We start from the raw sequence: 27,843 nt of genomic DNA on the forward strand, positions 1-27,843 counted from the left end.
GCCTGTTCTGTTTCGCGAAGCCGCTGCTCGGACGTTTCGCCTCAGAACCCACCGGCCACGCCGCGCCGCTAACCTGGACCGGCGGCCGCGCCAGAGCGCATGCGCACCCTTATTTAGCCGGGCGGAGGAATCTCGTGAACCTTCCGGGATAACTGTTGCGTCATAAAGAACTCCGCGCGGGAGGGCGAGGGGGTGATGCGGCCGAAGCAGCCGCAGTGCTGAGAGGAGGCCGCTTCGCGGAGGGAAACCTGAGGGAGCCCGCGCGGGGGGAGGGCGCCGCCTGCGCTGCCGGACGGGAGGGGGGGCGGCGAACGCCGCGGAAAGCAGCCAAGAGCCAGGCGGGGCAGACGGAGGCGGCCCCACAGAGCGCGACGGGATAAGGGAAAGAAAGAGCGCCCCGCCGGCCCTTCGCCCGCTTCCGCCCAACTACCGCCGCGCTTCTTCCGCCACCGAAAAATAGTCCCCTTCCTTCCTGCCTGCCTCCCCGCGCGCCGCCCTCAGCAGGCTCCGCCGCCGCGATGGCGCTGAAGAGAATCCACAAGGTAAGAAGACGCCCGCGAGCCCCGCCGGCGCCCGGCCCAGCACTTTCCCCCATCCTCCGGCGCTCGCGGCGGGCCGGGCCGGGGCTGCCTCCCCGCGCCTCCTTACATAAGCCGGGCTGGGCCTGGGCCGCTGTCGGAGAGGCCGCGCCACCCCTCGGCTTCAGGCCTCCGCTCTGCCCGCCCAGGAAGGAGCTCTCGCCGGCCTCGCTTCCTCTCCTCGGAACGGGGCGCTTGTCACTCCCGAGCGCCGCGGTGGGAGCCCCGGAGGGAGGGAGGGAGGGAGGGAGGCTGCCTGCCCCGAATCCACAGGTGCGGCCCGGCGACACGGACGCTGCCCTCTCCCCCGGCCGGTCCCGGGCAGGGCTTTCTCCGTCCGGGATGGCTGAGTGGGCCGCTGGCTGGCATGTCTGGACAAAGGGGGACTGCCTGGAGCCCAGGAGGGAAGCTCTGCGCGAGGACCCCCCGCCTGCCCCATCTGGCTGGGTGGTTTTGGTTTTTTGTTCTGCCTACAGCTGTCCCATGTCACTCTTGCCGGGTTTTTTTCGTCTCTCTTTGCATCTGTGCCTCTACAGCTGCATCCAAATCCTTTTGTAGTTGTGTTTGGGAAAGTACACTTGAAAGAAGCACAAGCTTTTTTTTTCTAGAGATGCAGTTCTGGGCACACTTGCTTGGGAGAAAGTACCATTGAATTCAGGAGGGTTACGTCTATGTAAATGTGCATGGATTTGCTTGTCAAAGAATTTAATGGATATTTGCTAACATTTATTTACGTTGCTTATAGTCCAACTTTCTCACTTGGTCTCCAGGTGGATTGCATTGAGTGCGTCAATACAATCAACGAGATGGGTCACTCCATTCACAATGAAATAGGCTCTGGGGTTAGAACCAACCAGAAGTCTAAAAACAACCGAAGGAAGGCATCAGTGATGAAAAATTACACAGTAGGAGCCAACCCACAGCAAATGATACACAGTAGTACAGACCATAGTTCTCTATAATTTACCCAAGTAACTTCGTAATGCCTTTTGTACATTACTACCTTATTACCTGAGTAGGAAAGCCTCTTTGAATAATTCAGTTTTACAGAGTTTGCAGAAAGCCAGGAGAGTGGGAGGCTCTTTGACCTCCTCAGGCAAGCCATTCCACAAGGTGGGGTCCACAACAGTTGTGGCGGTTGTTGATTTTGGCCATTTGCAGGTTGGCGCCTCTGGAAGGCCTTCTCAGATGAGCAGAGCTCTTGTGGCAGTGCATAGGGAGAGAGATGGTCTCACAGATAAGCATTTTACAATAAACAATGCGAAATATCTTAAGACCCCTGAAAATGTGTGTGTGCAATTTTTCTGTTTTGTGTATCTCTGTTAACAGTTCTTTGGGATGTCTGTTTACAGAATTTAAAATCTTTCATATTAGCTGCTAACAGTGTTTAGTTACTTAATGACTAAGATGATGTACTGCTTTTCAGAATTGCCTATTTTGACTTTTATCCATTTCATTTATGTCTGAAGCCTAAAGAAGATTTATGTTTAAACAGTTTGAAAGGGAATTGCTCAATACTTGTCCTCTGGAAGTATGCTGCATTCAACCAAAACACTGTGTCGTGGTTTTGCGTTTTCTTCAGTATTCAGTGGTTAAAATTTTAATAACTGGGATTGGAACTTCTCAAAAGACTAGTTTAATATTTCTTTTGTTGCTGTTTTATATTTGGTTATGGTCTAATATTCCATCGTCAACCACAACTTTGTAGAAGTGGCAGCCTACCTTCTTAATTACACTGTGGTGTGATCTGATGGCAACAGTAGGAGTGTGGGCCCTTGTATGTTCCAGCCCTGTAGCTGTCAAGGTCATACCTGTGCACACCTTTATTTAGGCCATGTCCTGTAATCATAGCCATCACTGAACTGGGACAGGGTTCAAGAGGAAGCATGAGGGCAACCACAGAGCTGTCCTCACAGGATTGTTCGCACACAATGTGGAAGTACATCCAAGTTTGGGGTGATTCTGAGCTGAAGCGAATGCCAGCTTTCAGAATTTTATTGCTGTAATACAGGTTCCAAAACACCTTCGCATAATTAACACTATACTTTTCAAGGTATGTACACTTTTTTTAAAAAAGTAGATGCCTGGTGAATAAATGGAGAAGTGCCGGATTGCTCACAGTAGCATTTATTGCAGATAACCTAGGATTACTGAGTCTTCCAAGTGATCTGGGCTGGGACTTCGTACTAGCTATGGGAGGGACTGGGAATGTTTGTAAGTGGCAATATTACCTTTGTTCTTCGTTGCTGTTCTAATAAGCTAAAATGCTTTAAATGTTTGACTTCAAAGTTCCCAAGATACTGACTCTACTGAATTGAGGTTGAGCACTATTGAATAAAGTAGGACTTGTTTCTGACGGAAGAAGCATAAGATTGTACTGCAAATCATGTTGAAAGCATGTAATTTGTTTCATTCATTTCAGGTGGATGGTCATGGCTAACGTTTATCGTCTTTGTTGTCAGGGATGATGTGGAGGTGTCAGGAAGAGCTTTTATTAGTGAATATACCTAATTTGCACTGTCCCAGTAAGAGCTAGTTATGGTTACTTGAAAAAAAATTGATATCAGTTTGAGGCATTAATGCTCTTTATTGTTCAGGTTCCAGTGATGCATATGACAGTTCTGTGAGTTAGTTCTGTTTCAGTTGCTCCCTTGAATTGTGATTGTGTAAAACAATAGATTAAATTGAATTGTACACATAAAAATTGCTGATGTTTCTCTGAAGGTGCCATACTATGATTTTTTAATTACTGAAATCCTACTAGACATCTAAACAAAATTCTGATTACTGGGCAATGTATTGTAACTTAATACCATCACCTTTAGATTGTATTTGGCAGCAAAAAGTCTTAAAGTGTGAATTCAGACAAGTGGTTTATGTCATCTCTGAACAGATGTTCTAGTTGATGCATTTTTTTAGCTTTCAGTTTGCTATTTTTTTCTAGAGAACACATCTGGGAAAGGGTTTTTAAACATCTTAGCCTCTCCAACACCAAGGACTTTATGAGCCAGAATTTGGAGCAAGGAGCTGGGGGAGTATCTTCTCCCACACCAAAAGGAAAAGAAGTGGTGACATTTAAAATGAGAAAAGTATTGTTTTGAGAATGATAGTAATGCTGTTTAATACATGCAGCTAGTGATTAAGGAACAGTAAATGTGAGATTTTTGCTTGGTTCTGTTCTTGGTTGCATTTTTCAATTTTTTTTTTATTATTTAGCACCCCCCCCCCTTTCATGCTTTCAGCTATGGGCCAATTCTACAATTGGTGCAGAAATCATATGTCCACATTAAAAATGCAAAAAAATGTCATTTATTTTGTTTGCTGGAATTGCAACCCAGAAGTCAAGTCAGTCTTTATTGGCATAAAAATAATAGTACAGATTAATATAGCATAAAACAGGAGAAAAATACAGCTTTCATATACATGCAATCCAGAAACTGAAACTTCTAGATCTTGAAGATTCCTTTTTGTTAGCTAAGCAAGCTTGGCACTACTGAATTAATAGTGCACTAACTTTGCACCATATATTTTTTGTTTCAGGTACCTGGGTGAGCAGTACCCTGTTCAGCACCTACTTCTGCTGCAGGGCCACTTCAATCTGGGAGTGAATGGCAAAGGCATGTCCCATTATCTCCCCGCCCCCCGCCCTGAGTGGCATGCTTCCAAATTCTCTTGCTTAAGGAAAGGAGCTGCTCTTCCACACCACAATGGAAGAGGGTGGGCAGAAATGTATTTCAATAGATTGCTCATTATAGAAGGCCAAGGCAGCTGTCCAAAAAATGCTTTTCCTGAGAGCTACTTATGCATAGGCATTGGCTGTTTTGCTCACAGAGGTCAAGTGCCCTTAATTCTCTGGCAAGATGGATGCTCAGCTTCACACATTCCTTTTCTTGAGCTCACTTGAGCTGAGAGAAGGTAAGAAGCATAAGAATATAAGAAGAGTCCTGCTGAATCAGACCAGTGGTCCATCTAGTCAAGCATCCTGTCTCATACACTAGCTAACCAGTTCCTCAGGACAGTCAACAAGAGGGCATAGGGGCCGAGGCCTTCTCCTGATGTCGCCTCCTGGCTCTGGGATTTAGAGGTTGGCTACATCTGAATGTAGAGGTCCTTCAGTCACCATAGCTAACAGCCATTGATAGAGATCCTCCAAAGCAGGATTCTATCCCAACTGTTCCTGATGCCAGCACAAAAGCAAAAAATCATTGAGTTTCTGCTGTCTCTTTGCTTGCTGGAGGAGTCTCTTTAAATGGCCACATACTGTAGACCAGGGGTGTCGAACTCATGAGGGCTAGATCTGACATAAATGAGGTGTTGGGCCGAGCCACTTGTGTCAAAATGTAATACCAGGCAGCACAGATATAAACTTTTTAAAGGGCATAGACAAAGATTTCTTTTATTTAAAGTAAGTCATGCTTAAAACATTAGCACACTTAAATAAGACATGCTTAAAACCAGGGGTGGCCAAACTGCGGCTCAGGAGCCACATGTGGCTCTTTCACACATATTGTGTGGCTCTCGAAGCCCCCACTGTTGACCAGCTTGGAGAAGGCATTTCTCTCTTTAAATCAGTTCTCCAAGCCAAGTCAACTGGCAGCTTGGAGAATTAATTTAAAGTTAAAGTTTGCTTTCTTTCCACCTCTTCCTCTCTTCCCCATCTATTTCCTCCGTCCCTCCTGCCTTGTGGCTCTCAAACATCTGATGTTTATTCCATGTGGCTCTTACGTTAAGCCTGCTTAAAACATTAGCACTTCTGCAATATTTTGTTTATTTAACTGTCTCTGATAACTGACACCTCTTGTTCTGAATTAATGCATCAAAAACTGGAGACAGTGTCTGAGCTGTAGCAATCTTGAGTATGCTGTTCAGGTGTTATTCAGGTGTACATCTGTAAGTTGCAAACCTACTTTTGATTTATTGACATTCATTACAGAAATCTCATGGTCAATGCTTTGAGCCTAGGACCCAGGAGAAATTGCTGGGTATTGTGAGCATTTGTACATAAAAAGTTTTGTGTGCTGGTCAAAAACATGTGGCGGCATCATGACACAGAGTGAGGGCTATGTGTTTACAAAACTATAGTGTTGCCAGAAAAAAAATAACTGCAACTTGTATGAGGCAGTGCGAGAATAGAGAGACAGTCATGTATAGTGGTCAGGATCAGCCTACTTCTCTGGGCTAAAAATCCCCAGTCTACAGAGCCAAATGTGCTAAGTGAACTTGGTCTGGACACACGCTCTCAGCCTCATCCATCTCACTGGCTTGTTGCTATTTCTCACCTAAATAGTTCACATTGCTTTCCTACTGAGAAAGACTGGATCATGAAGGCATGTATACAGTGCAAAGGGGAAGGCAAACCCAGTTGCACCCAGGAGAGCTCTTTGCTCTGCAGCTCCTGTGTGATTGAGCAAGCCTGGCAAAGCAAGCTGTGTTGCAGAAGGAATCAAGAGAGAGAAGGAAGCAGAGAACAGCCATTTGCTTGCAGGCCTGATACGACCACTTCAGGGGTCTGCTCTGGCCCCCAGGCCACATGTTTGACATCCCTGCTGTAGAGGTTTTCTTGGATGCCTGGAGAGTGCTTTTTTTTTTGGCTTTAAAAATTGAGAGTTTTGGGAAACTCTCAAAAACTCAAGTTCTAATACATGAAAACATTTTTTATTGTTTCATGCACATACAATTTTATATATAAAGTTTAACAGTATAAAAGCCTTAGTTTTTTCCAGCTGCTAGTACATCATAACTCAGTGTTGGAGATGGCAGTGCAAACTGATACACATAAGCATATCTTACCTCCATTAGGAAGATAGAAATACAGTTGCGACAGTGTAGCTTGTTTTGGAGGTTAGTTTCTGGTATAGTAAACTATCCAAGTTGTGTGATGGGTTTGGATTTGGCAGCCCCTTTCTGCTAGCAGTGATGGGATCTCTTCCTGCCCCCCCCCCCCCGGTGGAAGAATTCTTCTCTTGATAAAAATTGCTTGGAATAGGTATAATGTTGATTATCTTGATTTTTAAGTTAGCATTAGGCTAACACTAAAGTACTTGAGCAAAGAAATAGGTTGGGTTCCAGGGATTGTAATAGCTTCATTGTTTTGGAGAACAGGCTCAGAAAGTAAAAATGAGCAGTAGTAAATTTGGAATTTTAGTTAATATTGAACACTGTTCTTTTAATCTTTTTTTATTTAACAACATAAGCAAAGAAACAAAGCTTTTAACAACTGTAAATATCTATTCTCTTTCCCCATTATGGTGCTTGTTCACATAACTGGTGTTGAAGAGCTGGAAAGAGGTCTGTTTCTACCATAATTCATGGCATTGTATATAGATGGAATTTCTCGAGTATTTGGTCCCAGTAAACGACATTTTAAAAATTTGGTATAACTCAGGTTGCATTAGTTAAATATCATTTTTTTTTCCTGAACCAAAGTTGTGTATTCTGATCAAGCTGTTGGCTTCGTGTACTTCTGGAGATAGAAGGCTTGTGGGAACTTAATTCTTTACATGCTTGTGTGTCTCTTCAAACCTAACTCATCCCATTTGATGTGGAGGACAGAAGAACCTGAGGCAAGCAAGGGGAAGGGGTCTGACTTGTATTGGGAAGTACTTTTTCAAGACTGTAGTCTTGTGTGCACTCTTCTGGGTGTAACCCCCCTGAGCAAAATGGGAGGTGTTCCCAAGTAGATCTGCTTAGGGTTGCACTCGTGCTATGCTGCTTGCGCTGTCATTCACTCACAGTAGCGACATGATCCCGGTAACGTTATTACCTTTTGAATTTTCAGTGTGTGAGATTTGTAGCTGTGTAAGTTTGCTGCAGTCCAAAGCTCTGCTCACAACCTGAGTCCGATCCCAGCAGAAGCTGGGTTCAGGTAGCCGGCTCAAGGTTGACTCAGCCTTCCATCCTTCCGAAGTCGGTAATATGAGTCCCCAGCTTGATGGGGGGAAAGTGTAGGTGACTGGGGAAGGCAATGGCAAACCACCCTGTAAAAAGTCTGCCGTAAAAATGTCATGTTGTGATGTCGCCCCGTGGGTCGGTAATGACTCGGTGCTTGCACAGCGGACTACCTTTACCTTTAAATTTGCTGCCGCTATGATTTTAAACACGTTTTAAAAGCATTTATTTTTGTGTGTCTCTCCATCCAGTCTTTTCATTTCAGGTCTATCATTTGTGTGTTTGAACAGTAGTACTGTTTTTATTTTTATTAAGCCATAGGCTATCACAAACAAAAATATCAAAAATCCGTAAAGATAAAATATACAATTGGGATACAATATAAGCGAAATATCATATAACCGTGGAACAAATTATACTGAAGACCCCAGATAAAACAAACCGAGCAAAATACACCACAAAATAAGAACAGAAATTACAATCATAAAATAGCCACAAAATCAGTAGTTAATTAGCACCTGTACAAACAGCTTTGGCCTGTAATTTCTTCGCTGCAAGAGCATACAATGCCATTCTGTGAGATATATTGGCATCGTCAGCTAACAGAAGTACAATCTTCTCAGGATCTGAATAGGCATGTAGATTAATTAATGTCCCAGAGAGAATTTTTACCCTGGGTTGAGCATACAGTGGACAGCTAAGAATGTAATGAGGTAAATCCTCACTCACAGAAATGCCACAGATGCAAAGTCGCTGTTCCTTAGGTATCATTTGTGTGGGTGGTGGGGCAATAAAAGCTGCCCCCCATACTTAATTTTGGAGAGAAAGCAGAAAGGCTTAATACCTATTTTGGCTCTTTTTCCCCTGAAGAAGAGTAAAGGCTCATCTAGAGATGGCAGATGGCAAGGCACAGCGTCTGGGCTGCTGGTTGACATGGACAGCGAGGTAGTTGAGAAGCACCAGGCTGCATTGAATCAATACATATCCCCCCAGGCCAGATGGTATGCACCCAAGAGTGCGTAAAGAACTTTCTAGAGAGCTTGCAGAGTCTTTGTCCATCGTCTTCTAGACTTCGTGGAGGATGGGAAACATGCCACAAGACTGGAGGAGGGCAGATGTTGTCCCGTTTTTCAAAAAACGGAGGAGAGATGACTGCGGAAACTACAAGCCAGTCAATCTGATCTCTGTCCCAGAGAAGATACTAGAGCAGATTTAAAAGGGATCAGTCTGCGAGCACCTATGTGTTCCAGGGAAGTTGGGTAATGGGCTTCTGTTTGTATTTTCTAAGCTCAAAATGGCTATTTCCCCCTCTTGCATGCAAATATAGACTTTATATTCCATTGAAGAAAGAGAGCTTCAGTGAACTGATGAGTTCCCTTGTACCAATTAAGCCCTTTTTTTTTTTTGCTGGAACAGGAGACTCCTACTAAGCATATCTTTCAAACTCTGCTTGAGAATTGCCAGCACATGCTATACATAGAGCTAACTTCACATATCTGTGGACTGACAAAAGAAACCTGAAAGGAACAGAAAGATAAGTGTAGGAAATGGGTGATTTTTCTCTCTTAGGCTGAGTAGTTTAAGGTGCTTAGAATCTGGGAAACAGTCAGCTGAAATAAATTACTGTTTACGTGGCTGACTTAATGGCTTATTTCCAGAATACTTCTGGATATCACAGCCATGGTGCAAAAGCTGAATATTGTGTGCAGGTTGTGGTGTCTTTACTGCACAATGAGACTAACCGCTTGCTTTTAGAGTTCTGACCTGTTCCTTATTTCTCATTTTTCAAGTAGCTGGTTCAAGTAACCTCTAATGCAGGTATTTGAAAACTACTGCTTCCTATTTTTGAAATGGCTGTAGAACACTTGAGGCAGTTCCACAGACTGGTATGTGTGCTGACTTGAGTGCTAGGTATGATATCTATCTGCAATACAGATAATGAATTGGCTCCACCAGACTTCCCCGCCTCCCTCCTTCCTGAGCTCCAAATTACGCCCCCCCCCCCCGAATCCTGCACATGTGAGAAGGGGAACTGAGGGTCTACAGCAGGATGGGGAGAATAGTCAAAAATGACACACACCCCTGGTGGAAGTTCTTTGTGGGACTGAAGCCTCCAGGGCATTTCATACCTTACGTAGTTGTGCTAATTATTGTTTTTGATCAGGATTCTACAGTGAGGCGTTCTGTGCATGGGTACACATTAAGAGTCAAATGCATACATGAATATGTGAAGCTTCCTTACATTGAATATTGTTTATCTTTTTTCTCCCCGATCAGGGATGCAAAGTGACTTTTCATATTGTTCACTCCCTCCACTTCATCTGCACAACAACCTTGTGAGGGTATGTTAGGCTGAGAGATTGTGGTGGGCTTCTCAGTCTGAGTTGGGAATTCACACCCAGTTGTCCTGTGTCCTTTGTCCAACACACTAGCCACTATGCCGCACCAGACCCTCATCCATCAAGGTCAGTACTCAGACTGGTAGTGGTTCTCCAGGGTCTAGGATACCTGGTCCAAAATACCTAGAACATTCTGGATGCCAAGCTGATGGCCTACCACTGAGCCACAGGGTCGTGGCACAGTACACTGACCCCTCATTAGTGGATATGGTGGAAGTCCTCCCATGGCGAGTACACCTGGACACTGGGTGGTCTGTGTGTGTTCTTAAGAACATAAGAGAAGCCATGTTAGATCAGGCCAATGGCCCATCCAGTCCAACACTCTGTGTCACACAGTGGCCAAAAAAATATTTTTTTTTATTTTATATACACACACACACTGTGGCTAGTAGCCACTGATGGACCTCTGCTCCATATTTTTATCTAACCCCCTCTTGAAGGTGGCTATGCTTGTGGCCACCACCACCTCCTGTGGCAGTGAATTCCACATGTTAATCACCCTTTGGGTGAAGAAGTACTTCCTTTTATCCGTTTTAACCTGTCTGCACAGCAATTTCATCGAATGCCCACGAGTTCTTGTATTGTGAGAAAGGGAGAAAAGGACTTCTTTCTCTACTTTCTCCGTCCCATGCATTATCTTGTAAACCTCTATCATGTCACCCCGTAGTCGATGTTTCTCCAAGCTAAAAAGCCCCAAGCGTTTCAACCTTTCTTCATAGGGAAAATGTTCCAGCCCTTTAATCATTCTAGTTGCCCTTTTCTGGACTTTCTCCAATGCTATAATATCCTTTTTGAGGTGCGGTGACCAGAACTGCACACAGTACTCCAAATGAGACTGCACCATCGATTTATACAGGGGCTTTATGATACTGGCTGATTTGTTTTCAATTCCCTTCCTAATAATTCCCAGCATGGCGTTGGCCTTTTTTATTGCAATCGCACACTGTCTTGACATTTTCAGTGAGTTATCTACCATGACCCCAAGAGCTCTCTCTCTTGGTCAGTCTCTGCCAGTTCACACCCCATCTACTTGTATTTGTAGCTGTACCTGCCTCTGTGGTTAATTCAGCACGGTTTTGTACGTGTGGACTTTCAGTGCTCATGCTTATTACTCTGGATCTTGCCTAAGCCTCTACTGAGACTGACAATTGTTCAGACTCATTACCAGAACCTGAATACCAGAACCTGAAGCATAACAATGAGATGTTCTGTTTTAATCTTGATGACTTCTGATTTACTTTGCCATTGACAAGATCTTAGGGTGTTCATATTCTGTAGTCCCGAGACTTTGAAGTATCTAAAGCAAAAAAAAAATGGTGTTTTCAGAGACTTGCTTGCCTTTGGAAACTTGAACTAACATTTGGATATAGGGGAGGGGACCTTTTGTTGCATCCTCATCGAATTCTTTCGATCACCTGTGTCTACTACGTTGACTTCCTCCTTGCAGGAGCATATGAAATCTCATTCTGTAAGGACTATCTCCATCTGTAACTAAAGGACTTTGATTATGATGAGTGGGAGGGGCTTGTAGCTCAGTAGCAGAGCATCTGCTTTGCACGCAGAAGGTTCCATGTTCAATCCTCGTTGCCTCCATTTGAAAGGACCTGGTTGTAGATGATGTGACCCCTGGAGGGTTGCTACGAGTCTGAGTAGACAGTACTGACCCTGATAGACAGATGGTCTGATTCAGTGCAAGGCAGCTTCATGTGTTCATGTGAATGCCAGTCTGTCATGGCTGCTGAAGCAAATAGCTGTTTGCATAGAATTGTAGCATTAGATGAATTCCCAAGTGGCAAACTTAAGTATCGGTAAGTATTGTTAGCTTCATCGGCAGTTTAAAGGCCGGTTGCATCCAGTCTAGACTAGCAGTTGCTCTCAGAAGTACTTCTGTGTTTCATATGTCATTACTAATGTCTGTAAAATTGTCTATCTAAGCTATACATTTTAAACAGATTTATTTTAAATGTCTTGAATCTAAGTTACCGTTGAATCAGTCTTGACTTCAAAACTAACTTTCAGAGGGAAATTACGTGTCTTCAAGTTTGAATGTCTGTTTTGCTACACTACTGCTCAAAAGATGTAGCCTTTTCAGCATACTGCTCCTAATATAAGTTATTTTAGTTATTTTCCTTCTGTCTTGATGGGTCGGGTGGATCCTGCAAATCATTTCTACTGATGGAAGGAATGATTTTTGCTGATTACCCCTTTGCATTTTCCTGGGGTTTTCTGTCCCCTAGGAACAATATTTCAGGGGGCATTTTGGAATGTAATGGGTGAGGAGAGGTGCAGGTCGTACTTTTGTTTTGGGGTGTAATGGGTCTGGAGAGACACAAAAATCACCAGGTCATACTTTTCTGCATAATTGGGGATCTTGTAGAAATCGCTATCTTGTGGATGTGTGGTACAGTTTTTGCATAACTGTAACATTGGTCAACAAGTTTATTCTTAGATATGAAGGACTGTCTTCATGTTGAGTTTAGGGCTATGGGCAAGGATTCTTCGTTATTCACTTACTTCAGAGTTGGTCACTTTGGTATTTAACATAAGTGAGTACATAGTTTAAATTTTAAAAGGCCAGTAAAGCATTGTACCAGTGTGGTGTACTAGCGAAGAGTGGTGGACTCTAATCTTAAGAACTGGGTTTGATTCCCCAATTTCCCTCCACATGAAGCCTGCCAGGTGACCTTGGGCCAGTCCCAGTCCTCTCAGAACTTTCTCAGCCCCGCCTACTTTACAAGGTGCTCCTTGCAGGGAGAGGAAGGAAAGGAGATTGTAAGTCACTTGGAGACTCCTTAGGGTAGAGAAAAGCAGGGTATAAAAAGCGGCTGTTCTTCAGTGAATAAAGTGCTAATTGCTAAGTGTATTGAAAATGAGTGTGCAAGAAACCAAACAGTTTATTTTGAAAATCCTTTGAAACAGCGGTGAGGGCTGCTTTAAGCCCTCAGAAATGGCACGAAAGGTGGAATCTATGCAAGCCTTGATAAATTTTCTTTGGCTGCCCCAACTATTCAGAAGCCAGTCTCATTTGGGTATTTAGGCCTTTTGTGTTTTAATTTTCTAGCACTAAGCACCACAATGAAATGCCTAGATGCTAAGGCAAACTGACACCTGGGATTTGTTGAGCCCTAGGTGGACATATTTTTAGTAGCTCTCCGTTTAATTTGCAAAGCTCACATCTAACAGTGTTCATGCCTAATACGGATATTGTTTTCCTAAGGTTACCCAGAGTTTATAGACATATTAGCTTTTAATGGTTAAATGGAGCAATCATACGGACTGTTAAATGTCAACAAAAATATATCAAGAATCAGTGGGAAATCTCACTGGGGTTCAGAGCTTATAACACAGTATGTTTAGAGTCTGCCTTGCACAACTAGCTTATAGAATCAAGGAAGTTGCAAGCTTGACCAAGCATTCTTCAAACCACTATTATATAACTTGCGATTACCTGATCCAGCTGAAAGAAAAGCTTGCAAGTTGAAGCCATTCCTGTTTAAGTACAGATTGAGCTAAATCAAATTAAGTTTTTAAATTGGTGACAACCGCTGATACTTGTCAAATGTCAGCAGTCCGCCATCATTTTAGTCTTTTGTTCTATAAGCCGGATAGGCTTAGTTTCTACACTCAGGTACATCCCAGATTCTCAGTTCATCTTTTTTTTCCATTCTGTTCCGGTTATCTTAACAGATATTGGTAGAAAACTGCATTGGTGATTCTTCAGGTGCTATATAACAAAGCAGCTTGGCTACACAAACAGTTTAATAGTTCAGAGAACTTGTTACTTTTTAAAGCTTGTCTGAGCGATAAAGTGAGGCAGAAACTTCGAGCCCTATCTTGGGTAGTCCAAGCTAGCCCATTCATGTCAGATCTTGGAATCTTAGCGGGGTTGGCCCTGGCTAGTATTTGGATGGGCAGCTGGCAAGAAATACCAGGCTTGCTGCTCAGAGGCAGGCAATGGCAATAACCACCTCTGAATGTCTTGAAGACCCTATAGAATCAGCATAAGTCCAGCTGTGATTTGACAGCAAAAAAAGGAAGCGGTTTAGTAAAATCAACAGTCTGTAATTAAGCGCCCAGAGAACTTTATAGAGAGTTTGTAGAACCTTTGTCCATCATCTTCCAGGATAGGAGACATGTCACAAAGCTAGAGGAGGACAGATGTTATTGCTGTTTTCAAAAAGAGGAGGGATAACCCAGGAAAGGCCAGCCATTCTGACCTCTGCCCCAGGGAAGATACGAGAGCAGATTTAAAAGCACCTAAAGGACAACTTTGTGATCTGGGGAAGTCAGCACAGATTTGTCCCCAACCTGCCAGACCGACTTTATTTGCTCCTTTGATTGAGTGATGAATTTACTGATCGAGGGAATGCTGTTGATGATGTTGACCTGGATTTCAGTAAAACTTTTGGCAGGGTTTCCCATGATGTTCTGACGGGTAAACTCGAGGACTGTGGACTGGACTCTAGGATAGTTAGATGGATAGGGAACTGCTTGGAGAACCACACTCAAAGAGTAGTTGTCAGTGGCATTTCATCTGAACGAAGGGAGGTCTCCAATGGGGTGCCACAGGGCTCAGTTCTGGGCCTGGTACTTTTCATATGTTTTTATCAGTGATCTGGATGAGGGTGTGAAGGGGCTGGCTACTCATTAAATTTGCAGATGACACCAAATTGGGTGGAGCAGCAAACACACCAGAAGATACAGAATTCAACGAGATCTGCACATGCTGGAATAGTGGGTGGAACTGAACAAGATGCAATTTAACGAGGATGTGCAGGATTCTATGTCTGGGTAACAAAACTGAGGAACACATATCCTGGATGAGGGATACACTTCTGAGTAGCAGTGTTTGTGAACAAGATCTTGGGGTACGGGTAGACCATAAATTAAGTATGAGCAACCAACATGATGCAGCAACAAAAAAGGCTAACATGATCCTGGGGTATATCAAAAGAGACATATAATATCCATATAATGGTCCAGCTGTCTGCTGCATTGGTCAGGCTGCACCTGGAGTATTGTGTGCAGCTCTGAAGGCCTCTCTTCAAAAAGCATGGAGTGGGTGCAGAGAATGACAGAGATGATCAGGGACCTGGAAACCAAGCCCTGTGAGGAACAGCTGAGGGACTTGGGAATGTTCCTTCTGGAGTAGAGGAGGTTGAGGAGAGACATGAGGTCAGGGAGCTGTTCCTGTTGGCAGTAGGGAAGAGGACTCACAATAATGGGTCTCAATTATGGGTGGGAAGGTACTGGCTGGATATTAGGAAAAACATTCTTACAGTAAGAGTTGCTCAACAGTGGGATTGGCTACCAAGGAAGGTGATGAATTCCCCCTCACTGGCAGTCTTTAAGCAGCGGTTGGACAAACACTTGTCAGGGATGCTCTAGGTTGATCCTGCATTGAGCCAGGGGATTGGACTGGATGGCCTATATAGCCCCTTCCTGCTCTGTGATTCTATGTCAAACCTTTATTGAATTGTTTTGATGGTCCTGATCCCTTTCTATGAAGGGCCCAGCAGCTAGGAAAGGAGAATCAACCTCTGGTTGTTCTTTGTTTAGTATGAAACAGCCATTAGTGTGATGGCTTTAAAGTTTAATTTGTCCCGTGATTATGGATATGCCTTCACTGCATACTGTGAAGAGGATCAGCTTGCAGTAAAATACTGAAAAACAGAAGTCCTCGTTTACCAAAAACCATGGAAACCAGGAATGGCAAATCGGGGGTTGCAATATCGAATAAACAAAAAATTTCAAACGCCTTGGCGCAGTCTTCCAGTCATCTGGACACTGGAGAGCTCAGGCACTGCATGGTATAGGAACTGCCCCCAAGGCAACCTCTGCTATTATAAGATTCTCTCTCACAGAAGGGGCCTCCTTTATCCCTGCTGCAATCAAGGTTTTCCAAGGGAAGGTTGTTACCCGGCTCTTGTGTGGTTCCCAGCTCTATATAAAGAAAGTTGCCTACTTGGAAGCAGTACAGTCTTAAGTTCTTATGATTGATTTTTTGAGTCCCGCAGTGTATTCCAAAAGCTCTTCTCAGAGTAGAAGCTGAACTGATCTCCTTGGAGGCATGTATGTGGCTAGTTGCATCTACCTGCTGCCTAAAACTTTTCAGTCCGGTGGAGTTTCCTCCTTGATTTTTGCTGACAGCTACCACTCAAACTGGATAACAACAGTTGAGGGGAATCTCTAGGAGTATGGCTTTTCCTGTCAAGTTTTACTGCATCTTTGCTATCAGAAAGCAAAAAGAAACAATTAAACGGTGATTCTGGGACATGCAGTATGACACACATGGCCCCATGGCCCAGTCCTGCAAAGTCCCATTTGGGTCAGATCCGGCCCTCCAAACAAATGAGTTTGGCATCCCTGCTTTACCCTGGCATGCATTAATTCTCTGCCTTCTGGAAGACAAAAAGCATTGTGTCCCACTTCCTCAGTGACTTTGTCAATGTCACACTGGGAAAGTAGAGTCTATTAAACGTGTTCTGCTGCATTGCCCATTCTGTAATGATATCTCACATCAGTATATTGCTCCAGTTCTGTCAGCCACAATGGGAAGATCTGAACAACTGTGTGTCTTTCCTCCTTGTGTGCACTCCTCTCAGGGGATAACCCACAACATTGCCAAATCGTGCCTTTGGGCATGCGAGATAATGCAAGTGGCTGATTGCATCCCAGTAACTTGTCTGAGGACGGTTTTACTTTTTTTCTTCATCTTAATTTGCATTCATTGTTTTCTGTTTGTTGCATTGCATGCATTTTTAATTTGCTGATTCATTGAAGTTGATCTAGTATTAAAATAAACTTTGATGTTCATGATTGTGAATGAATGCAAACTGGTTTACTATACCCACTGAAATACATGCAGCCAAAAAAGGGCCTTATTTCACATGAGAAAAAGTAAAAAGCCTCCAATCAAGCACCTTAGTGTTAAGATATTAAGAATTTGTTTGGTTTTTTTAAACAGATAAAGATGCTAAGCAATATCACTTGATATCACAGCAAAATGCCTAGAGCACAGGGATCAAACTCATTTGTTATGGGAGCCAGATCTGACATAAATGAGACCTTGCTGGGCCAGGCTATTTGTGTCATAAAATGTAATGCCAGATAGCAGTGATATAAACTTCACAGGGCGCAGACAAATGCAACTAAAGATTTCTTTATTTAAAATAAAAATCTTAAAACATAGCATGTTTGCAGTATTTTGTTTAACAGTCTCTGATAATTGACACTTGTTACTCTGAATTATTGCATCAAAATCTGGAGACAGTGTCTGTGCTGTAACAATATTGACTATGCTGTTAACATGTGTATTTGTAGATTGCAAGCCTACATTTGGTTGATTGACTTTAACCACAGAAATCTCATGGTCAGTGCTCTATGCCCTAGGAGCCAGGGGGAAAACGTGAAATGGCTGGGCATTGTGAGCATTTGTACATAAGTTGCTTTGTGTGCTGGTCACGAACATGTGAAGGCACCATAACATAGACTGAGGGCTATGTGTTTATCTATAAAGCTATTATCTTCCCCAGAAAAATAACTGCAACTGCTATGAGGCAGTGCAAGAATAGAGAAAGTCTTTCATCCTACTATCTGGGAAGTCTAGGTTCAAAATCCTCAGTCTGCACAGGATATGTGCTGGGCACACATTCTCATCCTAATCCATCTCACTGTGGGTTGTGGTTATTCCTCATCTAAATAATTCCCATTGCTTTCTAATTGAGAAAGACTGGATGAGGGCGTGAATACAGTGAAAAGTGGGAGGGAACCCAGTTGCACCCAGGAGAGAGCCCTGACAAATGAGCTTCACACATACACACAGAGAGAGAATAGCAAGGCAAAAAGCTCATACTTTGAATAAAACTGTGTTAAAGGTCTGAGGTGTTTTTGGTTTTTTTGCATTTCTCTAGTGGCATTGAGGCAGCCCAGCAATCTCTGCTCTTTCTCTCTTCCCCAAGGGAGGAGGAGGGAGGAGAAGCTTCAGCCAGTGAGGGGGTTTGGCTCTAGTTCTGTTTGATTAAGAGAGCCAGGCTCTATCAATTGCACAGCAGAACTACAGAACCAAGCCCCTCCATTGGCTGAGGTTCCTCCTCCCTTGGGGAAGAGGGGAAGAGGAAATTAGCCAGAGGCTGCTCGGCTTGGCTGCATCACACGAAGAAACACAAAAATGGCAACCAAAGGAATCCGGAGAGGGAGAAGGAAGCAGATGAGGGCCATTTGCTGGTGGGGCCTGGTAGGAACCCTATGGGGTCCGAATTAGGCCTGCAGGCTGCACATATTACACTCCTGATCTATAGACTAAAACCTGATAGAGGAAAAGAAACTACATACAGCAGTTTAAGATTTAAAACCGGCATTACCCCCTCCAGCCCAAAATAAACAAATATCCCCAAAGCTGAATCCAAAATTAATAACTAACCAAACAAACTTCCCAGTATGCTGAAGTGGCTAGAGCAGTGGTACTTGCGTAGTGACTCAGCAAGAGCTGCATTCACTGCTACCCCAACCAAAAGAGCCACATTGGCTCAGTGCTTCCCCTTTCAAAGTGGGGACCAGCTGCCACCCACCAACTCCACTGCCCAAGGGCCCTGCCTGCTTTCTGAAGCATGGGGGGGGGGGTGGCAAAGGTGCTCAGAAGAGCTACAGGCGACAGCTACACGTGGTTCCCAAGGCACTGGGCATTGTTAGGCTTGAGTGTCAGACTAGGATCTGAGACAGCTGGGTTTGAATGCCTGCTGTGTCATGGAGGCCTGTGACTGTCTCTCAGCCTAACCTACCTCAGAAGCTTGTAGGGATAAACTGGTGGATGGAAGAATAATGTGATGAATTGTTTTGGGTCTTCATTTTGAGAGGCAAGTGGTATATGAACTAAAACATATAATTCCAGGTGGATAACTGTGTTAGTCTGTAACAGCAAAATATAAAGCAGGGTTCCAGTGGCACCTTTTAAAAAAAAAACCCTAACATCCATTCCAGCATGAGCCTTCATGAGTTCATAGGTCACTTTAGACCCATAGCCTGTGGGAGCACTTCCAGGGGGCCCTCTGGGGAACAGCCTGCTTCTCTTTGCACGCTCCCTCTCTCTGCGTCATGGCTGAGCTGGCAAAGCATCATCAGTGGCAGCCTGAGCCAGGACTGGAGAGCTGAGCAGGGCACAGGGCACTGCAGCAGGCGGAGAGGTAGGGAGGTGGAGGAAGATGGGTGGGGGGATGGATGGAGCAGCTGGCTGCAAAGTGCCAGGGTGGGAGAGAGGGAGGTGGAAGGAAACCCCCTGCTTGCATGCAGCCTGCAGTCCCTTGTTTTAGGCTTGGTTGCCTTGACTTGGCCGCTTTCAGAGTCTCCAGCTTTTGCCCCTACCCCAGAAAGCTTCTGAGAAACAGCAAGCCCTGCAGTGGATGGGAAGGGGTGCCCCCCCCCGATGTTTTGAAAAGCCCCCTGACTTTTAAAATCCTGGTTATGGCCCTGCGTCACTTCATAAGATGGATAGTGTACATCTAGCATATAAGTAACTTGAAAACTTTATGTAAAGAATTGTTTTTAACCATCTGTTACTATGTTGAGTTCTGCTCAGTAATGAAGACATGGCCTGTCCTCAAAGAGTCCTGTCTGGTCTCTCTTTGTTGGGGAGGGGAGAGAAATGTGTTCCATCTGTTGGAGGCAGTCAAAGTCTTATTCAAAATTTTTATGATAAATTGCCTGCCCTGCAGCTTAATGATTCTGGCCTTTATTGCACGAATCGTATAATGAAGCAGATTTGGATCTCATTCTTAGAAGAGCAGTGCAAATTTCAGCGATAGAAGTTTGAGCCATATTTAAAATGCACAGTATACACAATTAAGCTGGTACATCTGAAGCAGTGGACCAAGTAATAGTTTGGCAGTTGGGCTATCTTGACTTTTGAAATTGACGTGTATCTCTGGGACCTTCTGAGGCTGGAGAGAAGCTTCAAACTTTGCTTGGTAGGATGATGGGATACATGTTAATTTTGAAACAAACCATAGCATGAATGTGCAATGATATAAAATTCCTGTTACGGTACACACAATGGGTAGAAATTATAATGACATTGCAAACTTGTGCATTTAGGGTGGGCTTGTTCCAAAGCAAATAAGTATTGGAGGAAGTATTGTAAGCCCTCGACTGTCCAAAAAATGTCTCACACTTTTTCATGGTTTCCATATCCTCCCTGGGATCTGCTGGAACTACAGTAGAGCTGTCGGTCATCTGCATATCGGTGGTGATTCAGCCTTGATCTCTGAATAACCTCTTCATTTTGATATTGAAAAGCATGAGAGACAAGATAGAGCCTTGCAGGACCCCAGAGGCCGAGTGACAGAGCAGCAGTCCTCCAACACTGCTCTCTGAAACCTGCCTTCAAGGCATGACCAAAACCACAGAATGATACTGCCCAGTCTCAACCCTGAAAGGAGATCCAGATAGATACCTGAACTGATTGTATCAGATGCCTGACGAGAAGAGCACAAAAGATTTGTGGATGTTCTCTCCCCTCATTGGTGGATCTGTATAATATGGGATGTAAAAGGAAGATACAAATGATCCTAAGGGACCCTTCACATCTGGGCCATTTGCTATTTGAGATCTTACCGTCAGGTAGACAATATAGAGTGTTGAAGGCTAGGACAAACAGATTTAAGGACAGTTTCTATCCAAGTGCTGTGGTTAGGTTAAATGCAGGGTTATGAATGACTATTTGTTTTAGATGTATTTAAATGGTTTATATGGTTTTAATGGTTTTATGAATATCTGTTTTAGATGGATTTAAATGGTTTTAATGGTTTAAATGGTTTTAGATGTATTTAAATAGTTTATGAATATGTGTGTTTGATGTGTTGGTATGTTTGTGGAAGAGCACCTCATTTCGTTGCTCTCTTTTGTTGAGAACAATGACAATAAATTTATCTATCTATCTATGCCTGTGAGAGGTTGAGGAAAGTGCCCCCAGTCCATTTCTTGGTGCGTGTAACTGAGGGGTGAAATGGACATCCAAGAAGTGTTTGCAGGTCTCATTGACTGTCATTGGAAGTCAGCATGAAGTGTGTTAGTGTTAGTTCTGTATGTCCATGCGCCTCTGTGTGTATTTGTATTTGTGTGCATATTAAGCATTTCTGTGCCATCTTTCCGCCCAAATAGGGTCCTGAAAGCTGCAGACATTAGAACGTTTCAGCACTGAAACATTTAAGACATTAAGTTTGTGCGTAAATATTTAAAGAATTCAGTAAAAACATATAAACACACACAACAATATAACCAACCAGGGAGGTGGACCAATAACACCAAACAAACAACAAAAAAGGACAATGATAGAGGGGGAAAAGATGAGTTTCCCTGCTGAGGGAATTCCAGAATTTTGGTGCCACTGCTGAGAAGGCCTGCACTCAGGTTGCTACCCATCTAGCCCCAGATGGTGGGGCTACCTAAAGCAGGGCCTCCAAAGATGACCCTGAGTAGATGGGTAGGTTCATGTGGGACTAGGTGGCCTCAAGTCATATAGGACTTTAAACATCAACCTTGAATTGACCCTGGAAGCCAATTGGGAGCCAGCGCAGATGGAACAAAAGAGGAATGATAGGGCCTGTGCAATCCATTCCTCTCAGCGTTCTCCCTGCAGCATTCTGTACTAACTGTTCAGGACGGTCTTGAAGTGCATTGCAGTTAACTAATTTAATTTAATTTTGTTTAGTGGCAATAGTGACAGCTGAAGCTGGTGAAAGGCACCACTGCCACCTGCGTATCTCAAAAATGGGACTATTTTGTTGTTGTTGACTGTCATCTGAATTTATATTTAGGTCGAAGGAATATTATCTGTTGACCCTTCTCAGTATTTTGTCTGTGGCATACCTTGTTTTAAAAAGAAAGCTGTAGTAGTGCCTTGTCTTGATGACAGTGGTGGGTAGGTCATGTGGCTGTGTTTTGAACTGACCCTGGCGTTGCTTGTTTTGTTTGATAGGAATTGAATGATCTGGCACGTGATCCTCCAGCACAGTGTTCTGCGGGGCCTGTTGGAGATGACAGTAAGTACCCGTCACATGGCAAAGGCCAAGTGAGCTTTTCTCTGGCAAACAGTTGACCTAATGTACATAAAGTTGGGGTTATGATTGTAAATTAGCAGGAATCAGGGAATATCAGTGCTGAGTGGATCTTTGTATTTTGCTAAATGTTTTCTGCCTCAAGGATCTTTCTGCTGGGGCAAGAGCCTGTTACATCAAAGCAAGAATGCCTTACATTAGCAGAAGTGTTCTTGCACCAAAGGGGCGTAATGCAAGAATCTCTCTTAGACTAGGATTGCCAACCTCCAGGTACACTTGAAGATCTCCAGATTACCAAGATCAAGTTCACATGGAGTAAATGGCCTCTCTGGAGGGGGGAACTTTGTGTTGTTATATCCTGCTAAGGCACCTCTCCCCCCCCCCCCCCCGAACCTCTACCATCCCCAGGTATTTCCAAACACAGAGATGGTAACCCTAATCTTAAAACAGGCAAATTTTTCAGAAATTATGAAGCCATGGGGATACAAACCTTTCATTGGGAGAGAAATGGAAATTTTGGAGAAAATTGATATGTATCCAATAATTCATTATCAACTTAGTATGATCTTACGTACTGCATGGCAAATATATGCAGTTTAAAGTATAAATGCCTTGGTTTTCTACAAACAGTTTTGGGAATATTCCCAATACTTGACAGCTAACTGCAAACTACTGCACCATATATTTAACTTAACTCATGTATCTTAGTTTTTGCCATCTGAGAGGTAGTGGGAAATGATCAGTACAGGCGACTTTTACAGAAAACTAAAGAGAGATTATATTTGGACAGCAACCTTATACTAAATAGGCTGGCTGCATATTTGCACGTGGTTTATATCATAGAACTCTTCAATAATGTATTATTATGTTGTATTGCTAATATTACTATGAAGGAAGCAAATAAAGGAAGTAAATCTTTGACAATTCGTTGCATGTTTGTGGTATAGTCAGGAATTGATATGTTATAGATTGTCATACATAAAAATATTCATATTTCACATTATGAGTAACGTGCTACAATCTTACTGAATTGAAAAGTCAACTTTCTGGGTTTTACAAAAAAGATTGAGGTAGAAGAACTTTTCCTCAATTTTTTTGCAGGCTTTTGTATCTCCAGATCTAATCCTTTCCCCATACTCCACAAAATATACAAAATACCACTACTGAATTAAAAACAAACTTATTGAGTACTTCAATAACATTCATAACCACTATAAAATAAACACAGATGGATATTAATATTTCTGAGTCCTTTGTGGTGGTGAAAACAATATGGAGAAAACTTTCTCCTAAATGAGTTCTTCAGGTACCAAATATTTTCATATTCTTGTCATTCTAAGGTTGCAATCTTAAACCGATACAGTAGAGAGTAGGAAAATGTTTGGGATTATACTGCATATGGCTGAAAATCTGGCATAGAAGTAGCAATGTTTTTAACAGCCAGTGAAATATGGCCCCAGATGGCGAAATAATTCTGTTAATGAAAATTATAGTAATTGCTGTGTTCTGTTTTAATGCATGTATTTTAAAGGTTTATTGATTCTGCAATAAATGGTTGTTTTTAATAATCATGTTTCATTTGCCTCTCTCTTTAGAGAGAAAGATTTTTAACATTCGAAGAAACTAATTGCACTGTTAAGTGACATCTGTCTAAGTACAGGGATTCCATATTCAGCATTATACTGAATGGCCTGGTACCTTAGTCAGAAGTGATTTAACAACACAAAATCAATCATTTGTAACTTACCGTAATTCGCATATGCAGTTGTACAATTTAGTAGTATATTTATGGAATTTAAAAGTATAAGTATGGTACATTTTGTTTTAAGAAAAATTGCAAGTATATCTAGTACTTGAGAATAAGCTGCAGACTGCTGCACTTGGTGGCATCTGAAGGACAGGAACAAATAAGAGTGGAAGATGGAAACCAGATTCTGTACTAAACAAAAAGAAGTTTATTGTTTGGACAGAAACTTGTAGAATAGGTAAGACTGCCATCATGTTTGGATACTAGGCTAAATTTTTAACACAGAACTCTTTAATAGTGTATTAATCATTAAACACCTTATAGCGTATTGTTGGCAGAATTATTTACAATTAAATAAAAATATTGCAAATATTGTAACATCTGCTGTATAATTGTTTTTAGTGCCCTGGTTTTTTTTATACTTTAGGTTTTGTATGTGAAAAAACTTGCCTTAAGTGAAAACTCATTCTAAAAGATAAGATTTCACATGAATTCCCTCTGCCACCAAAGCATTCCCTGGAATTTTCTAATGGGAAAGGCCTTGCAGGGAGTGTGTTTAAGTGATTTTGGTATTTACAAAGCACTGTGTCTGAATTGCCACTGAGTGATAGCTGTATATTTTCAATTAGGTTGAATATAGTTTATCTGCATAATATTTAAATCAGGATACTTGAATAACATGACATGCACCAGGCTAACATGACATGCACTCCTATGATTGAGACTCCTCATTCTTCAGTCCCTTTTCAGTCCCAATGCTTTTTGTGGCATTACCTTTGGTCTTTTAAACTGACAATATTTTTTTTCCAGTGACTAAATCAAAAAGATCCATAAAATGTGTAAATAGTGAAAAGTCTTCCCATTTTCCACCTTAATAAATAAAACCTATCTTGGTTCTTTATGGGAAATGCTGGTGTAAGGCATTCCTACATTAAGCCTCTACTGCTTGAATCTTATTGCTGAATCTTAATCTGGCATACAAGACTGCTGCTATGATATGAAAGGTATAGTGTAAACTCCACTAATTATTAGAACCACTGCTCAGTAGACTCTATGGTGTGATTCCTGGGAGTGAGTTTTACATGTTCCAGTCATGCTGCTTTCATTTGCACAAAGGTCCATTGGAAATCATTTTGTTTGTGTTAGGGGAGGGACGGTGGCTCAGTTGTAGAGCATCTGCCTGGGAAGCAGAAGGTCCCAGGTTCAATCCCTGGCATCTCCAAAAAAGGGTCCAGGCAAATAGGTGTGAAAAACCTCAGCTTGAGACCCTGGAGAGCTGCTGCCAGTCTGAGAAGACAATACTGACTTTGATGGACCAAGGGTCTGATTCAGTATAAGGCAGCTTCATATGTTCATGTTCAATGGAATTTTTAGTGGAAGATTCACAGATGCAATGCATGCTTCCTATCTAACATACACAGGTTCGTAGGATCCCATCCAAAGAGTTTACCGCAGGATGAAATTTCGGTTTATGTACCTGTAGGCAAAAATATATTTTAAAAAAAAATCAGAACAGCAGAATGATGAGTGCGCCCATACTAATATTTTCTCGCTGACATAGTCACCGATGTATAGCATCACAGAATTTTTTATGTTTAATGTTTTGTAATGTTGTGTCTATAATACTATATTTATTTTTAGATGCCATTTGGGCTGTTGGCCACACTGAATCCATTCACGGAGAGGGTGGGATATAAATATGATGTAATAATAAATAAATGAATGAATAGTCCATATTTGACTGTGGATCCAGCCATTCTCCCAGTCACTGTCCTCCAGCCTGGGGACCCTTTTCCAACTTAAGTGGCTCTTATTTATATAAAACATTTTTTAGCTGCTTTTCTTCCTTATGGACCTTAAGGTGGCTTACAACATATAGAAAATACACAGAATAAAATACATTCAAAACATTAAGACCAAAATTTCAACATCACAACTGGTTGCTAATAAAATTAACCAGCTGCGGCCCTAAATAAAACTGCCTTCAACCACCTCCTTAAAGATGGAAAGTGGGGGGGCCAGGAGCACCTCCCAATAGAGATTGTTCCATAATTGTGGGCCTGCCACTGAAAAGGCCCACAACAAGGTTCTGTGATTGATGGGACAGTCAGGAGGGCCTTTCCCTGTAGTCTTAATTCCTGGGCAGCAGGAACATATGGGAGAAGATAGTCCTTCAGACACACCGGTTCCAAGCTATGTAGAGCTTTAAAGGTCGACACCTTGAATTGGGCTCAGGAATAGATTGGTAGCCAGGGTAATTGCTGTCACATGCGCCTGATGACTGGGTCCAACCAGGAGTGTAGGCACAGTTTTCTGCACTAGCTGCAACCTCCAAACGCTGTTCCCCAGGTAGCCCCAAGTAGAGTGCATTGCAGTAGTCCAGTCCCAGGAACAGACGCAGTTGACATACCAGCCAAAGCTGGGCAAAAGCACTCTGAACCACAGCAGTCACCTGGTTTCCTTAGGTGACCAACTATGTCAAGTAGCACTCCCAAGCTGTGAACCTGACTTTTCAAGGGGAGCATAACCCCATCCAAGACAGGAGACCTCTCAAGTCCCAAGTTCTGCCCTTTTAGTAATCCAGAGAACTTCCATCCTGTCAGGATTAAGTTGCTGCTTGTTCACCTTCATCCAGTCCATTACTGGATGGACTGTTCAGAGCATCACAGTTCAGAACATCTCAGCATCCTTGGAAATAGGTAGGAAAGAAAGGTAGAGCTGGGTATCATCTGCATATTGGTGACACTGCAGCTCAGGCCTCCAGATGACTTCTCCCAGGGGTTTTGCATAGATATGAAATAACATGGGAGGCTAAGACTGAATAGGTCAACGGCCATGGGGCAGAGCAGGAATCCCCCAGCGCCAGTCTCTGAGAGCCCCTTCATCTAGTCCCAATGCTGAGAAGTGATTGAAGAGCTTCTTAGTTTCATGGAAACCTCCTTAGATTGGAGGAAGGCTTCGGTCTTGAGCTACAAGGAAAGAGTCCAAAGGTAGCTACTGAAGTTGCTCACTTCTTAACTGAAATGGATCTATGTAAAATTTGTCATGGGGTACAATAAAAGGCTGTTATGGCTCTGAAGTTGTATTAAATAGATGAACAATGCAGTCTGACACAGAGTTGCTCTGCATTGGTGAAACTTTGATGAAATAGCATGTAATAAACCTCTCTGCTAAGGAGGTGACGCTTGTACTTTCTCACGAAGATCCTGTAGTGGAATGTTCAATGCTGAATAAAAGGAGTGATGGGAAATGAAGGAATGCATATATTTTTGCACATATTTTTGAACCCTTTTGATTTCCATGGTGACATCGATTCTTGTACATGTGACTGGTGCACCAGTATCTGATGCGTGTGGTTTGCACACAAGTTCATGTTTCACATGACGTATGACAAAGTTGATTATGTAAACTCATACCTTTATATTGAAATGCTGATTCCCTCCTAGATGAACCAAGAGTGATGTATGAGTTCCTGAAATCCAAAGGTGCTGCAGTATACTTGTGGTAGACTGCATGCACAGATAACTGCAGATATGCATGTGCTTTGTGTTAAACAATAGCTAACACCTTGTTTTCTTTCCTTCCTCTTCCAGTGTTCCATTGGCAAGCTACAATAATGGGACCTGTAAGTAGCTCTCCAGTCTTAATTGATGTTCATACAAAATTATCCTGAGTATTCTCTTAGCAGTTTTCTCTTTTCAGAACGACAGCCCATATCAGGGTGGGGTGTTTTTCTTGACAATTCACTTCCCAACAGATTACCCCTTCAAACCACCTAAGGTGAGTGTTGTTAAATCTTGGCACAATTGACATCTTTTTTGAAAACAAGTCTACATTAGAACTTCTGTCTCTTACAGGTTGCATTTACAACAAGAATTTACCATCCAAATATTAACAGTAATGGCAGTATTTGTCTTGATATTCTACGGTCACAGTGGTCTCCAGCATTAACTATTTCAAAAGGTAAACTGGCTTTGCTTTCTGCTAATCTGAAACTGGTTGCATACTTAACAGTGGTGGTCTTGTTCTTCTTGGGCATCTGCATGAACTGCTTTTGTTTTCTGCCAATACTCCCTTCAAATGTAAAGCTACATAGGTTATTGAAATACAGTCAACAGTTAAAACCCCTGCTTCCAGATCTTTGCCATGGGTAAAATTCAGAATATTGATTTGCTGGTAGT

At 42.7% G+C, this 27,843-nt stretch overlaps 1 protein-coding gene across 1 annotated transcript; it reads left to right on the plus strand.

Annotated features, from left to right (window-relative positions):
* LOC132582177 (ubiquitin-conjugating enzyme E2 D2-like) lies at positions 1-27,843 on the plus strand. Its single transcript, XM_060253671.1, has 5 exons — positions 1-542; positions 21,837-21,900; positions 27,256-27,287; positions 27,365-27,442; positions 27,520-27,843. Exons 1-5 carry the CDS (start codon positions 519-521, stop codon positions 27,814-27,816), a joined length of 495 nt encoding a protein of 164 aa, XP_060109654.1. The 5' UTR covers positions 1-518; the 3' UTR covers positions 27,817-27,843.

The sequence above is a fragment of the Heteronotia binoei genome, chromosome 14 (genome assembly GCF_032191835.1).
Source record: "Heteronotia binoei isolate CCM8104 ecotype False Entrance Well chromosome 14, APGP_CSIRO_Hbin_v1, whole genome shotgun sequence".
NCBI lineage: Eukaryota > Metazoa > Chordata > Lepidosauria > Squamata > Gekkonidae > Heteronotia > Heteronotia binoei.

What these genes read in the sequence shown, in the direction of transcription:
- LOC132582177 (XM_060253671.1), top strand. Translation starts at nt 519, where the DNA reads ATGGCGCTGAAGAGAATCCACAAG. An exon ending in CGCTGAAGAGAATCCACAAG is followed by an intron (nt 543 to 21,836) that starts GTAAGAAGACGC and finishes TTTGTTTGATAG; the next exon opens with GAATTGAATGATCTGGCACG. An exon ending in ACCCCTTCAAACCACCTAAG is followed by an intron (nt 27,443 to 27,519) that starts GTGAGTGTTGTT and finishes TGTCTCTTACAG; the next exon opens with GTTGCATTTACAACAAGAAT.